Source organism: Cygnus olor, chromosome 4 (assembly GCF_009769625.2).
Source record: "Cygnus olor isolate bCygOlo1 chromosome 4, bCygOlo1.pri.v2, whole genome shotgun sequence".
Classification (NCBI taxonomy): domain Eukaryota; kingdom Metazoa; phylum Chordata; class Aves; order Anseriformes; family Anatidae; genus Cygnus; species Cygnus olor.
Genome location: NC_049172.1, coordinates 14407154 through 14429052, shown reverse-complemented (window position 1 = coordinate 14429052; position 21899 = coordinate 14407154). Strand labels below are relative to the sequence as shown.

The 21899-nt window shown below is 53.8% G+C and overlaps 1 protein-coding gene and 1 long non-coding RNA gene across 2 annotated transcripts; both read right to left on the bottom strand.

Annotated features, from left to right (window-relative positions):
- Positions 1-45: 45 nt before the first annotated feature.
- LOC121069829 (maestro heat-like repeat-containing protein family member 2B) lies at positions 46-11346 on the bottom strand. The gene is made up of 28 exons (XM_040556321.1): positions 10813-11346; positions 10489-10622; positions 9970-10092; positions 9327-9495; positions 8907-9005; positions 8392-8543; positions 7940-8083; positions 7558-7650; positions 7191-7260; positions 6968-7081; positions 6633-6706; positions 6299-6418; positions 5939-6031; positions 5585-5738; positions 5342-5382; positions 4923-5064; positions 4183-4235; positions 3948-4058; positions 3562-3681; positions 3274-3381; positions 2698-2853; positions 2377-2499; positions 2009-2088; positions 1434-1533; positions 1226-1321; positions 756-860; positions 502-625; positions 46-410 (listed from the first exon to the last, which is right to left on the bottom strand). Exons 1-28 carry the CDS (start codon positions 10835-10837, stop codon positions 274-276), a joined length of 3060 nt encoding a protein of 1019 aa, XP_040412255.1. The 5' UTR covers positions 10838-11346; the 3' UTR covers positions 46-273.
- Positions 11347-13886: 2540 nt separating this feature from the next.
- On the bottom strand, positions 13887-20546 carry LOC121069806. Its single transcript, XR_005819631.1, has 3 exons — positions 20449-20546; positions 19778-19906; positions 13887-15538 (listed from the first exon to the last, which is right to left on the bottom strand). It is a non-coding gene; the product is annotated as an uncharacterized LOC121069806 (long non-coding RNA).
- Positions 20547-21899: the final 1353 nt, after the last annotated feature.

Genomic DNA, 21899 nt, shown 5'->3' with positions numbered 1-21899 from the left:
TGGTTAGGGGAACTGAATCTCTGGCGCCAGACATGGATAGAGGAGGGTGGGGAGCAAAGGCCGGGGCCCTCCCAACCCTCCCGTGGCAGGATGCCACCAGCCCGGCTCCGTGGCTGACACATCCCGGGCCGCACCGAGCCCTCCTTCCCCTGGAGCTGTTTTGGGGCTGTGGGGTCCCAGCAGCCGCAGGCCTCTGCTCCCAGCCGCTGCGTCCCCAGCTCCTGCACCGGGCACCAGCGTCTCTGGGAGGGAGCAAACCTCCCCGCAAATTCCTCAGCGCAGACGCTGCTCACTGAGGAGGGGGCAGGAGCTCGCTTCCAACTGAGTTCTTAGCGGGAACGGTGATCGTGTAGGGCCACAGAGCGCCCCGTCCACTCCCTTCATGCGTTGCGACAGTGTCTCTTGACTGGCTGGGAAGGGACTTAAACAAAAGCCCTCGCCGGGCAGGGAAGGAAGAGAAGATGGGGCTGATGGGGGCCAGGAAGAACCCGCTTTCCTCACCTTGGATCCGGAGAAGGCAGCTGAGGCAGGCCCCTGCTCTCTGCCGGGACGTGGCCTGGGAGTCGCTCAGCAGAGGCCCCAGCACGCCGACCAAGGAGCCGAACTGCGAGCAGGTGAGTTCCCTCTGCGGGGGCGAGAGGCAGGAGGAAGGTCGCAGGCAGCCCAGTGCCTGCTCGCCTCCCCAGGCCGTGGCCAGGCGTCGGGGCCGTGGCCAGCAGGGAGAGGGGATGGGGCACGCGGGGCTCCCTACTCACCGAACACTTGAAGAGCTCTTCGTAAGTGCCCAGCAGCTGGGCGCAGACCTGCAGGGCCCTCTCTCGCTCCCATGCTTTCGCTGACGTGAGGTGGCACAGCAAGATCTGGGGTGGAGCACATGCGTCTCGTGACGGGTGTCCCTCTCTCCCCAGCGCCCCTCTCTGCCTCCCTCCTCTTCTGGCCCCTTCCCGCAGGGCCTGCCCTGCGGCTCCGCGTGGCCCCAGCCCCGCCAAGCACCGGCACTGCCCCCCCCCCCGCCCCGCTCGCTCCACGCACCCCCGCCCTCACCCAGGAGCCGCTTCCCCACCGGCATCTCCCTGTGCCAGCCTGGCGCTTGGGAGCCTGGCTCTTGGCTTGCCTCCTGCAGGGCCCGTTCCTTTGCCTGCCCTGGCACTGCGGCAGGGAACGGATCCTCCTCTGAGCATCCCCTAAGGCCCCGACTCTGCCCCGCTGCCCCACGGGTACTCACAGAGACCATGGCCGCGAAGGCGCTGGAGGTCCCTTCTGCTTTGAGAAGGGCTGACACAAGCTGGCCCAGAGCTTCCTCACATGATGTCTGCAGAGGCTGAAAGCGGGAAAGGAGGAGTGAGGTTGAGCGCCGCGGCAGCTGCCAGGGCACAGGGAGCGCTGAGGTGCGATCCCGATGGAGAGGTGTGCAGGGAAGGGCTGGCAGGTACCTGCAGCTCTGTCTCCGCAGGAGGGCACAACAGGACTCTCCGGCAGCACACAGCCACCTGGGAGCACCTGTTCTCCCAGTCCATGCAAGGCTTCAGCTTGCTGGATGGAGAAAAAAAGGAGAAAACGGGGAGGGGGTTTACCAGCAATCTCCGGAGTGGCCCAAACGCCGGCTGGGTTTGAGCCCCAGCCCCGGCCCCCCCAGCCCGTGCTGGTGAGCTCCAGCTCCGGCAGCTCCTGGCACCTCCCCGGCAGCGGCCAAGCACTCACCCCCAGGGGCAAGGAGACCCCCCCCGGGTGCCCGTTCCTTGCCCTCCCCGTCCCCGGGAGAGCCAGGGCCTTTCTGCCAGCACAGCGCTCATGGCTCGCTGACCGTGACAGCCCAGCCCCGTCTCTGCGGATGCGGCCCCCCAGCCCCAACACCCCCCCGGCCTTCGGAAGTCACCCAGGACGTGGAGCGCCGCCCCGGCCCAGAGCCCCGCAGCTCCCTGCCCCACACTCGAGACCACTGGGGCTGCACCAGCCGGCTGGGCTGGGACGCACGGCGAGCCCCCGCAGCCTGGGGCACAGACCTCACCTCAGCTGCTCCAGGAGCTGAAGCATCTTGAGGTGCACTTGGGACACGGGGGTGTCGCAGGCATCCTCCTCCATCAAGTCCTGCAAGTCGCAGAGAGACGCACTCAGGGTGGGCAGGGGCACGGAGAGCCTGCCCACCCGCCCCGGGAGCCGGCTCTGCTGACAGGCCTGCGCCCGCACCAGCCCCTTCATCCCCACGGCCACCACAGAGCCACCGTGCTCCCCAGCCACCGAGTGCCAGCGCCCCAGGGCCCAGCAGCTGGGGACAAGGCTTCGGGAGCTCAGGAGCTGGTGGGTGGCCGGGGGAGACCATCGCGCCTCCGGGAAAAGCAGCCTCCCCTGCGGGCAGCCCCAGCTGCAGGCACTCACCAGCAGGACCTCCAGCACCTCCGGCTTCTTGCAGAGCCCGAAGCTGCGCTTGGTGTCCACAGCCTGGATGGCACAGGTGACGTCCCTGATGCTGTTCAGCAGGGCGAGCTTGTGCTGCAGTTCCTGAGACCCGAGAGAGAAAAACACCGGTTGAACTGCTTGAAGAGCTGGGAGAGGAACACGGGCGAGCGGTTCTTAGGGGCTGGGGTTGGACCTGGACATTCAGGACAAACCACTCAGGGGACGTCCAGAAAGAGACCGTCCATCTCGGCACGTGGGGGCACCCAGCCCTCCCCGCCCCTCCGTGCCCCACGCTCCTACCTTTCTGCAGGCATGGAAGAGCTCCAGGATGTTGGCCAGGATGCCTTCCTCCACGCAGTCCAGCAGTTCTGACTGGGGCGCACGCAGTGCAACCTTGCCATAGGTAAGCATGACTGCAGTCCAAGTGGCCTGAGCTCTCCGGTCTCTCTTCTGCGCCTGTGTTGACTAAGATGCCCCGAGATGTCAGCCCGATGGCCCTGCTGTGCCCCAGGACTCCACGAATTTGTGGGGCTGGGGAGCGGGGCTGTAAGGGGCTGTCTGGCTCAGCTGTGCAGGGCCGTGGAAAACCATCTGAAGGAGTTTGTCCCATTCCTGCCCTGAGGTGAGCAGCCTGTGCCCGTCAGCGGTGTACTGGCCGTGAAAGGCTTGCCCATGGCCCCCAGGTGAGGGGCAGAGCCAGCAAGAGCGCGCGGGGCTCCGGCTCCTGGCCCTCAGCTTTCTGGAGGGGGCAGTGCGTCTTAGGTAGCTCTTACGGGGGGCGTAAATGCAATGTGGCTGCCACGACTCGGCCGCCACTGTTCAGGAAGTGAAAACGGGGCAAGAGAAGGCCGAACACTAAAACCCTGCACCCATTACCTTTCGACGTCTGTCGAATGCGATGAGCCCCTTGGTGAACATGCACACTGCATCCAGGGCCAGGTAGAAGTGGCGCTCAGCAGCGTAGGAGACCACTGAAGCTATTCCCTGCAATGACGGAGAAATGGGAGTGAGCTCTGGCACACACTGGCCAGTCCTGGCCAGCTACGACGGCAAGGCAGGACATTGCCCGAGGGAAACGGCAGCTACAAGGAAATGAAAAGGGTCCGGAGCAGGGCTGGGACAAGGGGACGCTGGGCAGAGCAGGGGCAGGAGAGGAAACTTCACCTGTCTGTCACATGGGCTGGTGGCATCCGTTTCTTTTAAGTATTTCAGCAGCTGCCCTTGGACGTGGGTGAGCTGCCGACAAGAGGCCAGCACCGTGCCGAGAGCCCGGTACAGGAACTTCTGAAAGAGAAGAGACCGAGACCGAGACGTGGTAACGGCGCGACGTGTCAGGGCAGGGCCTGGCCGCGACAGGCCCCAACACCCCAGGGAGCAGCCGCGGCGCCCGCCTGTAGCCGACCCTGGGCAGCACGGAGGGAAGCATCTTTGGGGCGAGGGCAGGGGGAGCGGTGACGACGGCCCGCACGGGGAACGCGCTCCTTCAGCCCCAGCCCCGGAGCTGGGTGCCCCGGGGCTGTGCTGCCTGGAGGGCGCAGGCAGGGCGCAACCTTGTCCTCGGCGCTGCTGGAGGAGTTGCTCAGCTGCTGGCTCAGCTCCCGGCTCAGGCACACTACCCATGGCTGGTCCAGCAGCATCTCCTCCACCGACTCCGTCAGGAACTGCGGGGGAACACGACAGGAGGCAAATGTTGTCTCGCCCTTTGCCCGGGCCTTTCACGTTGACGTGTCCCAGGAGCTGTCGGGGCACAACTGCCCACAGCCTCACCCCCCAGGGATGCTGTACCTTGAGCAGATAGCACTGCCACTCTTCAGAGTCCAGGGAGCCCTCTGTTTTTTCTGGAAAGCAAGAGGAAGCAAAGTGCCTCGCTGTCACTTAAGCCAGCACCGGAGAAGAGTTCAGTGCTCTCCTTCCCTGGGAGCCAAAAATCCCAGAAGTCCCAGGCTTGAAAGGGCCTAAAATTGCCTGCACCAAAGCTCTTGCCAGGCTGCAGACCCCGGCCGGCTCCCCGGGACATTTGCCAGAGCCACCGACTCACGCCGGGGAAGGAAAGACTGACTGGGGCCGATCGCCGCTGCCCGACTGTTATCCCCGCACAGCTCGAGCACCGTGCCCCAGTGTGCACAGCCGCACACATTTTCTCCTGACAGACCCAACACTTCCAGCCCCTTTAGGGCCTCACCCCAGGCTACTGCGCTGCCCAGCGTGGGACCGAGCTGCCCAGAACGGCTGCTGCAGACCTGCCCCAGGCACTCGGCCTTCCAGAGCCGGGGGCGCTGGTCCCACCCCTGCCCCAAGCACCGTCCCAGCAGGGGCAGGGGGACACTGCCCAGACCTGCCCTCCACGGGGACATCGATGGCCCCGTCCACCCCTGGGACAACCCGATCCTTCAGATCGCTGCCCCCAGCCTCCACGCTGGCTGCCTGGAAGGGGGACGGCAGCGGTTCCCCTCCGCCGTGCTGGGAGGCTGTTTTCCTGCCCCCTCCAGCTCTCCTGAGCCCGGCCCTCCGCACTAGCACCTTACCTTCAAGGTACTGCAGCATGCAGGAGATGCGGATGGGCCACAGTCCCCTCAGGGATCCGTGGATCCTGCTCTGCAGGGCCTGCAGCAGCTGTAGGGCAGCAACCGCACGTTCTGTGCACCGATCACAAGCCGCCGCCACCACCTAGACGAGGACAGAGAGAGATGGGGTCACTCCTTCCACCAGGGACGCGGCTTCTCCCACGAGGGAGCTTGACTCCGCCCCGGCCAGCAGCAGGGTGCCGGCGCCTCCCCCCACGTGCTTCCAGCCCCAGGGAGGGAGCGGGATCCCCAGCTGGCGGGCTTGGGCACGCGGGGACGCGCTGCCTCCTCCTCGGGGCTGCCAGCAAAAGCATCCCTGCCCCAGCATCTGCGCCTGCCCCTGGCCAGAAAAGCTCTTTCCCCGGGGCCCCGCTACTCACCAGCAGCCGAACCAGTAGTGCCTGTGGCGTGGGCTTCTTGGCTGCAAGGAGGAAAAAAGGCAGGGTGAGCCCCTGAGCACCTCTGCACCCAGCCCCTCGCACCTTCGACGCCGCCACGCGGGGCTCAGAGTACCCGTGCAGCTGCAGAGCCGGCCTGGGGGCTGCCAGGGTGCAGGGAGGCACGCACCAGGCAGGCCCCTGGCCGAGCCCGGCACAGGTTGCTGGGGCACCTTCTGGTCCCACCTTGCTCCTGGACGTCAGCAGGCTTCTCGGTGTCCTCTTGCCCTTCTGCTCGCTTCTGTCTCTCGATCAGGGCTTGGAGACAACGGGACAGCGGGACCAGCATGCCGCAGTACTGGGCCGGCACCACGTACTGCAGGAGCCGTGGCCACAAGAGCTGCAGAGGAGGAGGAGGAAGTTTGGCACATCAGCATTCCCATCTCGGCTCGCAGGTGAAAAGGACGCCTTGCGCATCCCTGAGCCCTGTGCCCCTTGGAGCCCATTAGGGCAGAGCTCCGGGGGGGCAGGTGAGGGCTGGCAAAAACACCCTGAAGGTGAAAAGTGGCTGCTGCAGCAGCAGGGAGCAGGACGACTTACTTCGGTCATCCCTCCCACGGAGAGATCCAGAGACTCCAGGATATCTATGCACTGGGCCTGAAGGTCTCTTTCTTCTTGGACGTCTTCCAGTGCCTGCAAGACAGCGTTGGGAAACCCCCCATTACTCTCAGCTCCCACCTCAGGAGGCTCTGTGGAGGATGAGGACAGCCAGGCCCCGCTCAGGGGCCACGTCCCAGCCCCAAGGAAGTGCTGGGCAGCTTGGGAGCAGCGAGCGCTGCACAGGGCTGTCGGGCACATGAGCTTCTGCGGGGCCCAGGCGATGCTGTGAGTGCCACTGAGGGAGCCCTCGGCACAGCCTGGGCACGGGACCGAGCCGTGGGTGTCCCGCTCTGTCCTTACCAGTCTGTCCGAGGCCCGCCTGAACTCGACAAAGATGTGCGCCACCACATCCCATGCCAAGCAGCTCGGGATGCTGACGCTGAGCAGATCCTTGATGAAACCCAGGAGCGCTCTCCTCAACTGCCAAGGAGACAGGGCGGTTATGGTCTGCCCCGCCAGCAGCCATGGGAAAGCCACCTTTGCCTGGGGGCAGCCCGCGGAGAGGCAACGAGTGCACAGGAGAAGCCTTCGCTGCCTGGGGTCGGGGCTAGGCTTTGTACAGCACAACAACCTGCCGGCCCTGGGGGCTTTCTCTGCCCCACTGGTCTCGCTGTTCCTTCCTAAATGAGCTCACCTGGGTGCCGGACTCAGTGAACAAGGGCTGCACGGCCTCTACGATTAGGGGCAGCTTCTCTCTCACTGCAGGTTCTACAAGAGACACAGAGAGGTACGCGCTCAGGCAGGGCTCACATGGCAGAAGGGATCCCTCGAAGCTCCCAGGCTTTTCGCAGACGAGCGGGACAGCGCAGCAGGGCTGGGCTCTGACTGCAGGGGAAGCACCGGCGTCCCAGAAGGACTTTGTTTCTGCAGCTACTACTGCGTTACAGGGCCTGAAAGCTCTGACAGCAGATAGCTTCAGCCCCCTGGCTGCCCCAGCCCTGGCTGGCGGCCCCGGCCTGTGGTACTGACCGTCACAGCGGGCCACAGCTCCCAGCAGAGTCAGCGCTGTCCCGCGGGAGCCCTGGTTCTCACTGCTCAGCTGGTACAGCAGAAACATGACCGTCTCCTCCGGGTAGAGTCGAGCTGCGGGCGAGAAACCACATTTTGCATGAATAGCCAGCAAAACCCCATGGCTGAGGTTCACAAGGAAGTTGCGAGGGCACGACGGGCATCGTCCCATTCCCTCCCTTACCTTGAAGCACAATGCACTGCCTCAGCTCTTCTTTATGGCCTGCACTGTGCTGCCTGGTCTCGTCCACAAGCTGTGGGAAAAAGGTCCATTTTAGAGAAAGATCGCGGGCAGAGCAGCGATCAGAGGCTGCCTTTTGGGTCCCGGCACTCCAGAGTCCTCCTGCCAGGTGGCTCAGAGGGAAATTGCTGAAGGAACTGAGCTGCCCCTCGGGCCTGCACGAAACAGCCAGGGTGAGGGTGCTCGCAGCCTCGAGGCACCTCCAGGAAGGTCCTGCTGGAAGGACACCCTGCCCTGCCCTGCCCTGCCCCTCTGTGGCAATCCAGCCTGCAGGACCTGGGCCAGCAGCACAGGCACGGGCTCCCTTTACCTGGTGGTGCACAGCAGCAGCGATGGCACGGAGCTTGTCCTGGGGGGCGACAGCGTGAAGTTCCTCCAAGGTCTTCAGGAAATAATGGAGGCTCTAAAAGAGAAGGGAGAGGACGAGTGGGTTAAAGCCACTGAAGCCACGTGGGAAGGAAGAAACCCAGCACGCCTGTGGCACGGGGAACCCCTAACCCCAGCTCCCAGGGAGAACCCCAAAGCTCCTGCACAGGGCTTCCTGCTCACCTGGGTTGTTCTCTTCCTGCCCGAGCAGCCCAGGAAGCCTCACAGCTCCCCTGCTGCCCCCCTGCCTTCTCGGAGGGCCCCCCGACACCTCGTGGCACTCACACGCACACCACAGCCGCACCAGACGCCGCGCGACGCCTCACCTCTGTCACCCGGGAGGCATCTTGGACCTCCTGGTACTGCTGCAGGAGCCAGAAGACCTGCTTCCACACGTCGTCCTGGTGCTGCGCATCATGGAGGACGACAGCCATCATAGCAGCCACTGCTCCAAAGACGGCCTGCTTGTCCTGCAGAGGGAAGAGAGACGAGATGCTCTGAGGGCTGTCTAGCACTCGGCGTCCCCCAGCACATGCCTGCCCTTGCACAGAGAGGGCTTCCCCTTTCCCCTCTGCCCCACAGAAGGGCTCTCTCCAGAGGACAGCAAGCATTCCCCTGCCAAAGGGCCCTGGGGTCCAAGCACTTGCCAGCTGGGAGCCCCCAGCCCCGGGCACGGCGTCAGCCCGCCCGCTCCCTCCCCTCACCCCTCTGCTCCCACCCAGGGGGCACGGGCAGCCCCAGCCAGGCACAGCCCCGCTGCTGCCCCAGCAGCGCTCACCTCCTCCTCCTTACGGCCCAGCCAGTTTCCCACAGCGTGGCAGAACAGGGAGTACACCTGCTCGCAGAGCTGCTCCTCCCCGACGCGAGGGAAGGGGCACTGCTCCCAGGCGTTGAAGTAGGCGTTGATCGCCCTCGACCACTGCTCCAGCACTGCACCAGAAGAAAGGAGCTCGTCAAAGTCTGCAACAGGCGGCGAGCCCGGCTCCCTCACCCACGCCCGCGTGGAGCAGTCCCTGGCTCACCAGGCGTCGGCTTGGGACTGCCAAGTGCTGCGCTCCAGGCATCTGGACTAAAATACGGTGCCCCTTCTCCCCTCCTGCACACCGCACCTCCTCCTCCTCCTCCTCCTCCTCCTCCTCCTCCTCCTCCTCTTCCTCGCAGGCCTCTTCCCCTCCAGCACTTACCACTGCAGCCCCCGCCCTGCCCTTCCCAAAGTTTGCCCCCCAGCGCAGGACCATGCCGCGATCGGAGCGAGGCACCGAGGGCCCGCCCGGCCCCTTCCCCTCTACTCACCACTGCAGATGGCGCGCAGGATCCGGCTGCTCCCCACTTGGCTCAGCATGGCGTGCAGAGCAGGGAGCGTCATTTCGACAAAGGGGATGCACCGCAGGGCTGCAGAGAGAGGACGGGCAGAGGGACAGAGGGAGCCATGGTCAGCCAGAGCCAGAGCAGCACTGCGAGCAGGAGAGCTGGGGCTGCCGGGCTGGGGGACGTGTCAGAGGGACAGGGGAGGTCGCTGCGGGTTCAGTCCCCAGCAGCTTCCACCCTTGCAGCACTGGCATTGGGGTGGTGGGGCGGAAATCCCAGCTCCAGGCGAGGAGGTGCCGCAGCCCCGCAGCCCTGCGGCCCAAAGTAGCGTTCAGGGAGGGGCAGGGTCCCTGCTCCTGGCCGTCGTGGCCCATAACCCAGAGCACGAGGCCGAAGGGGCCATACCATAGTTGCTGGCCAGTTTGCTCAAGGTGGTGAGCACGAACTCCTGGCATGCTCCTCCCCTCATGATCTTCAGGTGGCCCTGGAGCTCGGACATCACAAATTCGAAGTGGGAACGAGCCAGAGCCACCAGGACGTCACCAGCAGCTGCTGTCACATCGTTCATTGCACCCTGAAAAAGAGCCACGGGTGAAATGCTGCCCAGGAGAAAGGCTGAGGCACCAGGTCAGGCCCTGCTGGCCAGTGAGGACCACGGGGCTTCAGCTCATCGTTTTGCTGTCAGAGCCACTGAACACCCCCGGGACAGCTGTGCCCGAGCTGGGACACGTCCCCAGAGCCTCTCCGTTAAGCAGGAGTCACGCGAGGCAGGAACTGGGGGACTGCACGGCCCAACTCCAGCCCTGGCAGGTGGCGCACACGTCGCCTGGCGTGGAGGAGCTCACCACGCTCTGCACAGTCTGGAGCAGGGCTGGATACAACCTTTCCCCTAGCGGGATGCGCTCCCTGCGAGAGGGAGCAGCCACAGGGGCACTGGGGAAGTCCCCAGGCCTGAATCCCAGTGAACCATCTCTGCGCCACTCCATGTCACAGCCACAGCTGGGGAGAGGCAGGCTGCTCCGTTCGCCCTGCTAGAGAACAAGCTCACCTGGGCTGCCTTCATGTCTCCAGACACCTCTGCGAGCACTCGGTTCACAACGCCGCTCTGCAGACGGGTGTGATCTCCTTGCAAGACATGCTCGAGGCGGCGGTAAGTCTCCGCTCGGTCACCCTAGGGAGAGACCACGGCACCGCTTGCTTTGCCTCTGCCGCCCCTCACTCTGCAGAGCCCACAAGCAGCACCACCGCATCCTGTCCCAGCTTGTGTCCAGCTACACCAAGGAGCCGAGGGAGCAGCAGCCCTGGGAACCGACCAAGCACCAGGCACCAGCCTGGGACCACGGTACAGGGCTAGGACAAGGACGGATGCTTGGGCAGCTCCGGGCTGAGCTGCTGCGGGAAAGGAGGCGGCGCAGCAGCGTCAGCCCAGCGTGACCGCAGGATCAGCCTTTGGGGACCGGGCACCAGCAGCAGGACAGAGGGGCCATCAGGCAAGACCCCTCGGTGGCACCCAGGGTGGAGGGGAGCCCTCAACCCCCCACGGCACAGCGGGATGTCCGCAGCTCACCTCTCTGTCTTGCAGCTTCTTTAACAAGGAATTCACGACGCTGGCAGAGATGGCAACAGTCTCAGACGCCGTCTCTCTGCCACCGTCCTCATGACGTGTAGGTCCAGTCCTGACCCCTACACAAGCAAAGGAAGCTGGAAGGAAACAACCAAAGAGTTTGCATCAGCTTGGCTGGCTGTGGGGATTCGCACCAGGTTGGGGCAGGCATCCTCCCAGCCTGGAGAGGAATCCTCCCCAGCACCAACAGCACAGGCTGGGGTCCCCGTCTCTGGTCGTGCTGGGAACTCATGGCGATGCAGCCCCCGGCCTCCCACTGCCCCTCACCAAAAAATCTTCTCAGCCTCTCCATCACAGCAGGATCACCCCAGAATCTCTCTCCAGGTCCTCCTCCTGTGGCCGCCGAGAGGCAATGGGCCACCTGCCCTCACCGCAGCAGCTATGAGGCACCCAGCCGCTGTGACCTCACAGAGGGGCTGCCATGGATACGGGGACACATCACAGGGCAGGGCCGGAGGTGGCAGCACCCCTACGGCCCAAACCCACAGCACATCCCCACTCTCCATCGCTCCAGTTCGCTCCGGTCCTTGCGTGGTTTTCAGCAACGGCCTTCCCTGCACTTCTCTGCCCAGCCCCGGTCCCATCTGGTTCCGCTCTCCAGGGACCCCAGGGGACGCGGTCATATGGGGGATGTTGCGCCCCTGCTCTTTGCCCGATTTTCTCCAAAAAAAGAGGGTTCTGTGCACACTGAGCCCGTGTGTGTCCTCTCCTCAGGCTCCTCCATGGCCTTTTGCTCCCCTTTCCCAGCCAGGATATAAGCGACCCATAGATCTCCAACCCATCGCGGTCCCAGCTGCGTCACCGTCAATGGTTTTTGCAGTGGGGGCTGCAGGGGTGGCCTCTGTGAGAAGAGCACCTTTAGACCAGTTGAGAAGACATCCCGTTTCATGTAATTTTATTTAGTTTCATCTTTTTCAGTTTCATTTCTTTTAAAATGTTATCTAAGGAAACCTAAAACAACAAATAAATTATGTTGTAAAGTCTATCCCCTCAGGATTTAAGGTACTCTCTGAAAATAGATGATCTACAACCGGTGTTTATTAGCAAAGCTCCACTCAGACCAAAAGACTCCACTGCTCCCCATTTGCTGAGGGCCTTACCCAGTGCTACATCTAAATGCTGACTCTGAGGATCTTTCCGTCACAGCACTGAGCACAGAAATACTGGGAACTCTGACGTTTTTTGTAGTTTCAGGCTCTGTGAGCATGACAAGGCTAAGGTAGGGCTGACATGCGCGTGCAGAAAGAAATGGGCACAAGCTCTTCTTTCTGTTGCACAACGGAGAACCTTGCCCAGCACTCAGCCCCCGTCAGGCAGAGGGATAGAGCGATGGGGACTCTGTACTGCAGCAGAACTAAATAGCATGTATCATGGAAAATGTTAGCACTCACTCAAGGGTTTTCTTCGTGGGTCACAGATGCAGTTCATTTGCTAGCTAGAAACCCATTCAACCACTTGCCTATTTCCTAGAGCACAATACCCTCTTCTTTTGGAACTTACGCATCTTCTTGCACAAAGGATAACTTCAGTTTTATGACATGTGGCTCATGTAGACATAAATTAACAATTATTAGATTGTTTAATTCTCTGTTTTGTAGCACTAGATACAGGAGCTTACGCTGCTGTGATCTAGACAACCAAACATGGGAAGACTGACTTAAAATCTTCATGGGTGCAAAAACCTATTAGTTCTGATACCAAAAAATCCCTCAAACTACAAGTGACTCCGTATTATCTGAATGCCTGTCTCCCAGTTTTCTTGGACTGTAGGGTCCAATAAAAACACATAAAATATTTTATACTGCCTTCCATGGAGCTTCAGTGTTCTCAGTATTAAATGTCTATCACTTAGTGAATGGTTACACTACTACAAAGGGCATTAATGCTGCCTTTACCACGAGAGATTGCTATTCAGATGGATTTTTTTTCCACAATCTGCAAACAGTACAGATTCCTTGACCAAAGGCCTTTGTTGTTCTTTAGAAAATGAAAGGGATGAAAATGTTTTGGACAGGAAAGCTGGAGCCCAGTAGGAGTGTTACACTGACCAGTGGAATCCCAAGACTGGGCACCGAGAAAAACACCAGTCTTGTGCTGAAGGTACTGGAGCAGGTGTCAGGAGGCAGAGGTGCGCAGCCTGTAGCAGACTTCACAGTCAATCCTGCTTTTCACTTCATTTTCATGCTTCAGTACCACATCTGGCAAAAAGTCTAGATAGAATGCCTTCCCAAGCTCAAAGGAGGCTTGCAAAGACAAAAGCGCTCGTGGTTCTGTAAGGCTCAGACAGTGCAGTGACAGAGGTAGATGAAAGGAGATATTCAGCCCAAATCCAAGCTAGTGGCTACAGGAATACTTGTTGTGGTACCCAAGCACAGGAGCCACTCATCAGGCTTAGTCAAGTCAATTCACCTAATTCCCAGAATTATTTCTGGGAAAAATTAATTCTGGGAAATAATTCTGCAGTACTGTGCAGAACAAAACATTGTATTTCTATCTTATTTCTATTAATTCTTATTCAATGTTGTTAGGTGTTAAATGAGTTTTATCTGCAGCTTTCGCTCTGACTTCTGAGGCACATTCCTTGTCCATTGTCTAGTTACGGTCAGAAGGAATCCTTAGAGTACACTGAAGTGAAAAACATTCCTTCTCCAGGATATTAAGAAGGGCTAAAGGGTGTAAGATATTATCTTAAAGCTGACCTACAGGAAACATTTACTGTAGCTGCAAAGACCGGCAGAAAACAACTCCTGAGGCTACAAGAACTAATGCTTGATATACAGAGACTGAAATGTCATACCACTGGCATTAAGAGATCCTAATGAATTAATAATGCGAAGTGATAAAAGAAGCTTTGTCCTTGCTTCACCCTAAGGATAGTTCAAAGGAATGCTGTGAACCTGGGGGTTATGGCTTTTTAAAGTCAAGTTCTCAAACCTACATGTGTCACACCACACAAATGTCTGCAGTAAAACTTCTCTTCAGTGCATGGTTGCACAGCAGCCTTTAGCAAAATGTTCAACTCTTCTCACCTAAATGTAGGTATTTAAACAGCTTACTTCATCCTAAATGGTGCTTAAGTTGCCTAGATGCCACAGAAAGCAAGAAGAGTAATGAATGCTTGAATCCCCACTGCAAACAATGAACGCAATGAGCACGTGAAACTTTTGAAGGACTCAAGGAGCAATTTTTGCCTCATATTCTAACCAGATTCTAGTGATCTTCTACTGGAGATGTCAATTACTGATTTTCCTAATGGCTTAGAAGGGTTTGGTCAGCTTTGCATTCAGCCTTAAAATGGCATGTGAGTTTCAGAAAACAAAAGGGTTAATTTCTCTGCAATCTTTTTCTCTGGGTAAACAAAACACATTTCCCCAGGTTCTCCATAGATCAATTGCATCTTCCACACAGTAGTGCAGGTTAAAAAGGTCAGTTGCCTTTAAATAAGCCCTAATTGACATTTACTTCCCAGAATGAGGGTTATCAAAGGTTAAGGTACATTTCCCTAGGCAGTCAGCGACCTAATTCTAAACATCATTAATCCATTTCACTCTGAAAAATAACACTGGCATTTTGAAAAGCCTGCTACCTGGAGGTACATTGCTGCTGCCTTTTCTGGAGGTTGAGTGAGTTGGGTTCCTTTGCCAAGAGCTCAGGCCATCTCCTATTATCACTCCTCAAACAATGCCCATGGTCTGCATCTGGCTTGTTCTACCTCTCCTCATTGCTGGCCTCCTGTGTGCTGGGAGCACAACTGCTTGCAGGTCTGTGAGAACTCACCCAGTTCCCAGTTGTGTTCCTCCACCTGTTCACGAATGGTTGGTGGTCTCTCACTCAGAGCATGAGTTTGAGCAGCTCCTCATCTGCTCCAACCTATGCTGGAAATGCTTAGGCTCAGGTTCACAATGCTTAGGTTCACAGGCAATGACTCACCTGACTCTACACTGCACAAATGATGTTGTTATGCACAGATCATTTCTCTGTCACTTTGCTCCTCTCTTCTTGTATCCTCTCCTCCCAACTACCATTCCCCTGGAAGGGTGTAGGGCAGCTGCCTTGGATCCATGGCTGACCATCTTGCTGTCTTAGCAGAGCTGTCCTGTGTGCTTGCTTGAGTTTAAGAAAATGATGTTATCCTCCTTCCCTGGCTCTGCACAGTTTTCCTTGGTAAGCTGATACAGCAAATGCTCAGCCTCCAGCATAACTGAGAACTGACCAGAAGACATCCTACAAGCAGCGCCTTCCTCACTTAATCATGGATGTGAGCACCTCCTTCAGCCATGTCCTGAAACTCCATCAAGACTGTGTGTGTACCACGAGGCACTACAGAAGTGACCCAGAATCTTTTCCTCCCAGACTTGCCCATTTTTCTGTCTGGCATTATCATCTCCCTTCTAACTCTGCTTTAAAGGTGGCTGCAAACAGTCCAACTGGCAGGCACTGAGCAAAGTGGTCCGAAGAGGACGCGCTGTAAAACAGTGAGTCTTTATCTCCTCCTGGTGGCTGAACTATCTGTAGCCACCCGTAAGCACACTGCTGCCTTCTAACTGGTAACAAATCCTGCCAGCTCTGGGGACAGAAATCCCCTCAACACAGTCCCTCCAGGGATCATTAGCCCAGAGGTTACTGCACAGTCATCTTCAACGGATCCGTTTACCAAAGAACAGGAGTCTAAAACGTTTCAGGAGAAACTGAAAATAACAAATGAAGTGGTATTTCCAGATGGGAGAAAAGCTGAATTAAAATATTTTCTAACCTCAAAAAGGAAGTATGTTGATAGTTGACACCTCTTCTGTGATACTGGTTATGTTCAGGCCGAAACTGTGGGGATGGAAGAGTGAGCACTGTGTCTTTCACAGTCGGCATCTTACCTGCTGGAGTCAAGTACTTCCAGACTGCGGGCAGGAGCACAAGGCTGCAGGCTGTAACCAGGACTGTTGTGCACTGTGCTGGGGGCTCCTCTGCCAGCTTGCAGCAAAAACAGTCTGCCCAAAGCCTAAAAGGACAAGAAAAAGAGGTGGGTGACAAGGTGAGGCAAAGAGAAGTCATGATCATCCATCAGAATTAGAAGGTAGCAGGGATGGGGGACAAAGAACAGGGTGCTGATCTCTCTCAGGAATCTACACGCACTCCCATCAGCCCTTCTCTAGCACTCTTATTTGCAACTAGAGGGAAGGTGATGAGAAAGCTGTTTCCCCTCCATTTTAAAGAAGACTCTAGGAGCACTATAATACAATGAGAGCCATCTCTCAAGGCAACTTGCATCAATTCAGTTCCCCTGGATCTGGGTCGCATTTCTCTCAGGGTCACTTTGATCAGGGCAGGTGCAAAAACAGAATAAGAGGAAAACAACCCAAATTGCAGATACCTTGTATTGCAGTAGCATCCCTGGCAAGAAGTTCATTAACACTCTGGTTCAACTGCCAGGTTAAATCATGGATCCATAAAGGACAGCTTTGTACTGAGAGGTTCAAAGGCAATAAAGGGTGTTTATTAGGCAAGGTAATAAGGCATGGCTAGTGTCTGTGCTCTGTAATCTTTTCCATCTGGCATTTATGTGTTTCTACTGACAGCCTGGAGCTCAGTAGTGTTTGTAGAAGCTACTTCATTCTTTTCACCCAAGTGATTGTGCACCGTTGTGGCTCAGCAGCAGGGATGTCTGGATGCTGTCTGATCCCAATCATTTTAGTTGACCCAAATGTCAGCATCAAAATCAGTGACATCAGTCCTTAGAAAGAGAGAGAGAGGAAGAGGAGGAAAGAAGAAAAAAAACAAAAGCACTTTTCAGTGTATCCCTTTTATTCAGCCAAGATCATGTTCTTTTTAGTCTTGTGCCCTGCTCAAGGGAGAAAGTAACTTTTGATGGAAAAGAAGATGTGGGTGTCTTAAGGAGATGAAGAGATCAAAGAAACCTTTCACAAAATGGATCACCAAAATTGCTTTTTGTCCCAGTTACAGAAGTAATTCTCAGGAAAAGGAACCTTTGTGGGCATAAGAATGGAAATAGTTCAGGCCAAAGATCTCTTTTCTGACAGGGGGCACAAGCCCATGGTTAGGAAAAAGACAGAAGAAGAAAGGAAGGTTTAAATGATTATTCTCTTTGTGTCATTTTTCTCAGGTGCCAAAATTTTAAGAACCCCCTGAACTGTTGGTTATATCTGCACCATTCTATTTAACAGCCACCCATGCATAAATCCTCCACTGTCTTTCTGAACCACATTTACACTTCCCATAGTGTTCCGTGGCAAGGAGTTATGTCCCACACCAGTGCTGGTGTGGCGGCTGACAGCAGAGGTCTGTGTCCTAGCAGCCCAATTTTTGCCCTCCCTGGGAAAAGACCCCAGGTTACCCTTGAGTTTCATGAATGATTTCAAGCCACAGCAAATTCCAACAAGAAAATAAGTCACTGGAAAATTTTCAACCAAAAAGACATTCTAGGTGGGGGAAAATCAGTATGTCTATATCCAACTTTTATTTTAGATTTTATTTCTATACTATGTTGCAGCTCTGACTGCAAGTCTGTACACTATTTTGGATACTAATATACCAGTATTAATGAATATGTTCTCTGCATCAATGAGGTCTTTGATAACATACCAACAATGGAACTATATGCTATGATGTCCACCACTGGTGATGAATCTTTTGAGCCATGTGTCAATCTAGGTCTGGTAAAATAGGCAGAGGACTATCTATGAAGATTTTTTTCCCAAGGATTGCTATTAAAAGTCCTTATCAGTTTAATAACAGGCTACAAAAGGAGGTGTGTTGTAGGCTCCTTTTAACTTTGAGTTCAGGTATCAATTCAGTAATGAACAGAGCAGTGGGCGTTGTTGAGAAATACAGCATTTTCACTTCTGTGTGAGAGGCAAAGCATCGATAAGGTGCATAAAAGTTCCGAATTTCAATTCAAAGTTCCAGTAAATAAGCCTTAGCCTTCTACTGTAAATCAAGGTGATGAAGAGGCAAGTGTTGCAGCTTGATTCCCATGACAGCTATTTCTTTTTTCCTTTGACTTCAGGAAATGTCATCCTACTCTCTACACATTTGAAATATTTGCACTGTGGCCTGCAAGACATGTTTCAGGACTTACTAGAAGACATATTTCATTTTCCTATTTCTTTTTTTTTCCTTAGTCTTGGATAAACTGTTTGCTAATGGTTTGCTATTAATGTTTCAGATTGTATTTTATAAAACACTGCTCTGAGTCATATAACTGAACAGCCAAGTTACAACTGTCTTTCATTAATATTAGCAATATTATGCTATATAAATGAGAACAAAATAATTCAAGAAAGATCCTCTTCTCAAGTCTCCTACTATTATTTCCACTTCAATCTACTCCATTTTTCTTTCTCAAAGTTCATTTCTAAAATAAAAACACACAAAAAACAAGTTCTGGCTGTGACTGTTCACTAAGAAGTTACTAGCTCTCTGAAATCCTTCATTTATTTTATTGGAATTACTTAGAATAAAGGGATTTATACAGGGAAAGCAAGAATCTCAAATCTAACCCATTAATATCTTCTTTCCCTTGTGCCAAAGCTAGGGAGACTGTGGCAGATCTTTTCACTTAAAGGTGGGTTGAGAGTAGGGAGAAGAACCTGCATTGTTTAAATGGTGTTTTAGTTCTAAGTGCTTCAGGATTTGTCTTTGTGGCTGACCCAAGCTTTAGAAAAAGTTGTCAGTATTACTACTAACACTTTGTGTGGCACTGCTGCTTTCAGTGAGGCTGCCTCCAAAAGGAAGATGTCACCAAACAGAAGAAATAGGCACACAGCCCGGCTCCTTATTTGCCAGTGAAGTGTAGCAGAAATGTGAGGTGACTTTCAGAGGACCAAGCCTAATGCACTAGTTCTGCAGCATGAGGCACCAATTCGTCTGTAGAAGAGGCATAATCAAAGCCAAACAGCAGCTGATTTCTAAACAGGTGCTGGTTATAACCCTGTTGCTTACCCACCTGTAAATCACTCAAGGCAGCTGTGGAGCCATCCTTGTGATCCAAGAGCACTTGCCCACTGAGACACACATCAGCTCTCTTCTCTTCTACATCTTCTTAAAAAACTGTCAAGTCCTGTGTGAAAATATCAGCTGTTACCTTGAATTACCATTACCACAGAGATGCTCCACTCATGTAAGCCCAATCTGAAGTGTATGAGTAGAAACATGGAAACTGATCGGCCAACCAAGTACTGTGCAACTCTAAAATATCTGTCCTTACATTGTCTTATTCCAGAACTGCTCCCACAAATCTAGATTACGCTGTTCATTTCCCACATATCTCCCTTTACATCTCCTCTCTGTGGCTGGACATGATCAGGAAGTATATGAGAGACTACCAAGAACAGCAGTGGCTCGCTACATCCCTATTTTGGAGTTAAGAATGCAAAGGACAGATACAACTGAGGGTCTAATTTTACACCGTGAACTACATTCCCAGCTGATGTTGAGAGTGTTAATGAAATCGACTTCTAGCCATAATCCAAGATGTTGACCCAGACCATTGACAACAAAAGGAAGAAATGTGTAAGGAGGTGGAAACATTCCAGTGGATAGTGAACATGGGTCATCACTGAAATTCTGATGATGCACCTGTGTCACAGGCAGGCCTGTATCAACAGAAAAGAAACAAACAAACAGAAAAAATCCCGCTCTCTATAAAGCATCCTACTTCTTCCAGCAGTTAAATAATGCACAGCAGATTATTATGTCCTAACCATCCTCAAGGTCTCCTCAGCTAACCAATAGTGACCTATTTGATGCTATCTTTAGATGCTGTACTCTTGGAAACCACAGGAGATGAATGTTAGTCCATGCAAAGGCCATATCACTTAGAAGATTATTTTTCAGAAATCCTTTAGAAATTATTTGAGACTGTTGAGGAAAACATGGAGATTTTTACCAGGAAGACTTCTATGATAAGTCTTCCAAAACTGATGTGACACGAGAACACTAAAAGGTTTCCAGATCATCACTGGATTGTTTTCCCTCATGCCTCTGGCAGATAGAGAAAATACGTTTGATTGCTTTCAAAGCTTATGAATCCAGGTCTGTTCAGCATCTCTGAGTAGGACATCCCGTTCCCTTTATATGAAGTGTTGTATAGACAAACAACAAGCCAGAAGCTCCAAATAATGTGAAACTGTAGGAAATCTCCTGAGACATGAAAAGTAGTCAAGCATCTGAATTAACACAAACGTAGACATTAGATGGCGGTAGTATCTTCAGACATTACCTTTGCTGGCTGCCTTTTTCTAGCCTCCACTTGTGGAGATCCCAGTGGAAAGGTTTGCAATGTTTTTTGAAATCTGAATGTCCAAATCTCTTCCCACAACTCTGTTTAAGCCTCAGCCAGTCCAGCTTCCTGGAGGAGGAAGAGCAAGAAATAGGCACACACCCATTTGTCTGAAGATGAAAATTCATTTTGCCAGAGATAGAATTAGTTCATATGAGACTAAGAAATTGGAACTCGCCAAGCTTGTAAGCTGTTAAATAGGAACTAAATCCCTTCATGTAAACACCCACAAGAACAGCCCAATATGCTCCAAGGGCTCTTCTCTTCCTGTCAAACCCTGGAGCTACCCTCAGCTGGTTGATCAGCATGTCACCAACAATGCACATGATGCACTGGAATGCAGCACCTAAACACAATCCAGGTCCCATGAAAAGACAGTATATTTAAAGGAAGCTTCCAGGCAGTAGCAAAATTTGTTCTGTCCTCCTGGCTTATGGGGAAAGCCTTCAATATATTTACAGGGACACGTGGAGTAACACAGTTGCATGGCCATAAGTGTGGTGCTTTGCTTCCTCCTCTAAAACTATTTTTAAGACAGTCTCTAAACTTCAAATTGCTGTACTAACTTGCCAGTGTTCTGTTTCCATTAGCACAGCCATTGACTAACTCACCTGGGAAGTGTCTGATCTGAATCATCTACTGTTTGCTCCATGGCCAGATCCAACAGCAGCAGAAAACAGCTCTTGGTGACAACTCAGGCAGGCAGACTCTACAGCAAGGTGAGACAGAACAGAAAATGAAAGACCACGCACAATGTGCCCTTCTTTAAAGAGCAACATTTTAATGTCCTTTTAAAGATGTGCATCTTCCTTTGGAAGAAAAAGATGTAAACCAAGAAAGAACTGTAATGCTTCAGTTCCTAAAGCAGCACACCCAATGTAACCCGGTTTTCGTGACACCTGTAAATGTCATTAATATTGCAAATTAGCAAGTTTAATTATAGGAACAGGTGGATTATGGTATGCTATAACTTTATTTCTCAGCTTGCCTCTGATCATTCCTTAACAAAAATGTTGTGGGTAATTCTGTAGATATTACACAAAGTGACGTGATTAAAAGGAAAAAGGTAATTAAAAGTCTGTATACAATAAAATAGGTACTTAATTGTACAGTACCTTAATGAAAAAATTATTATTCATAAATTTAATCAGCCTGTAATTTGCCTCCAAGGCACCTGATTAAAATAATGGTAATGAAATCTTGGCACAGTGAGACAGATACTCAGAACCCAATGGCTTCCACTGAAAAAAAAAAAGGACTCCTTGTTGCATCTGCCAGGCACCTCTGAAAAGCTGGCCACCTCACTTACGTGAACCAGTGAACCAGGCATGCCCCAAGAGGGCTTTTAATGCAATCATTCCATTTAGGTACTCTATTTGCAGCTGCTTTAAAGTGCAACGTGTCAAAACCTGACCTTGTCACCTTTAGGCTGAGCGAGGGAACGAAAGAATAAAACGTGATCGCCTCCGAGTTACAAAATCTGCCAGATTCTGCCAGTTCTTTTGCCCTTAAGCACACCGTCTGCTGCCGTACTCTGGAGATGGTGCTAGCACTGTGCCCACTGTGGGTAAGAGACAGCCCCGGGTATGTGGGTTTGGATTTATGGGGTATCAGATGAGCTGGGCCACAAAGCCTGCTCGGTGATGGCTCTGCTTGAAGCTAGCTGCATTACTGTTTTTCTAAAAGGCAAATAATGTTCACAGAGGACAAAGGGCTTTCTGTCAAGCTGTGGAAGGGACTCGGTTTTGAAAAGGTGGAGAAACAGCAACAGTGAGGTCAGCTTGAAGAGGAGTAGGGTCACAGTGAAGGGGTCCATGAACTAGCTTGTTCATTTTAGCGTTGCAGTTATATTTCTTTGCCTCATTCCTCAAGTCGTGCTGAACGCAAAAGGAGTTTTACCCATACAGGACTTTAACGGATCTAAGTCATCTCCCAAAAGCACTTTTCACTGAAGGATTCTACCCTTGTGCTCATTGGTATGTCTGCTCAGCCTGGTTTACCCTGCAAGTGATGACTGCTTTATGCTTCTCAGTCCCATTCAGGACAACGGGGTGTTCTAAGG

What these genes read in the sequence shown, in the direction of transcription:
- LOC121069829 (XM_040556321.1), bottom strand. Translation starts at nt 10,837, where the DNA reads ATGGAGAGGCTGAGAAGATTTTTTG. An exon ending in AGAAGCTGCAAGACAGAGAG is followed by an intron (nt 10,093 to 10,488) that starts GTGAGCTGCGGA and finishes GTCTCTCCCTAG; the next exon opens with GGTGACCGAGCGGAGACTTA. An exon ending in CCAGCAGCGCCGAGGACAAG is followed by an intron (nt 3,682 to 3,947) that starts GTTGCGCCCTGC and finishes CTTCTCTTTCAG; the next exon opens with AAGTTCCTGTACCGGGCTCT.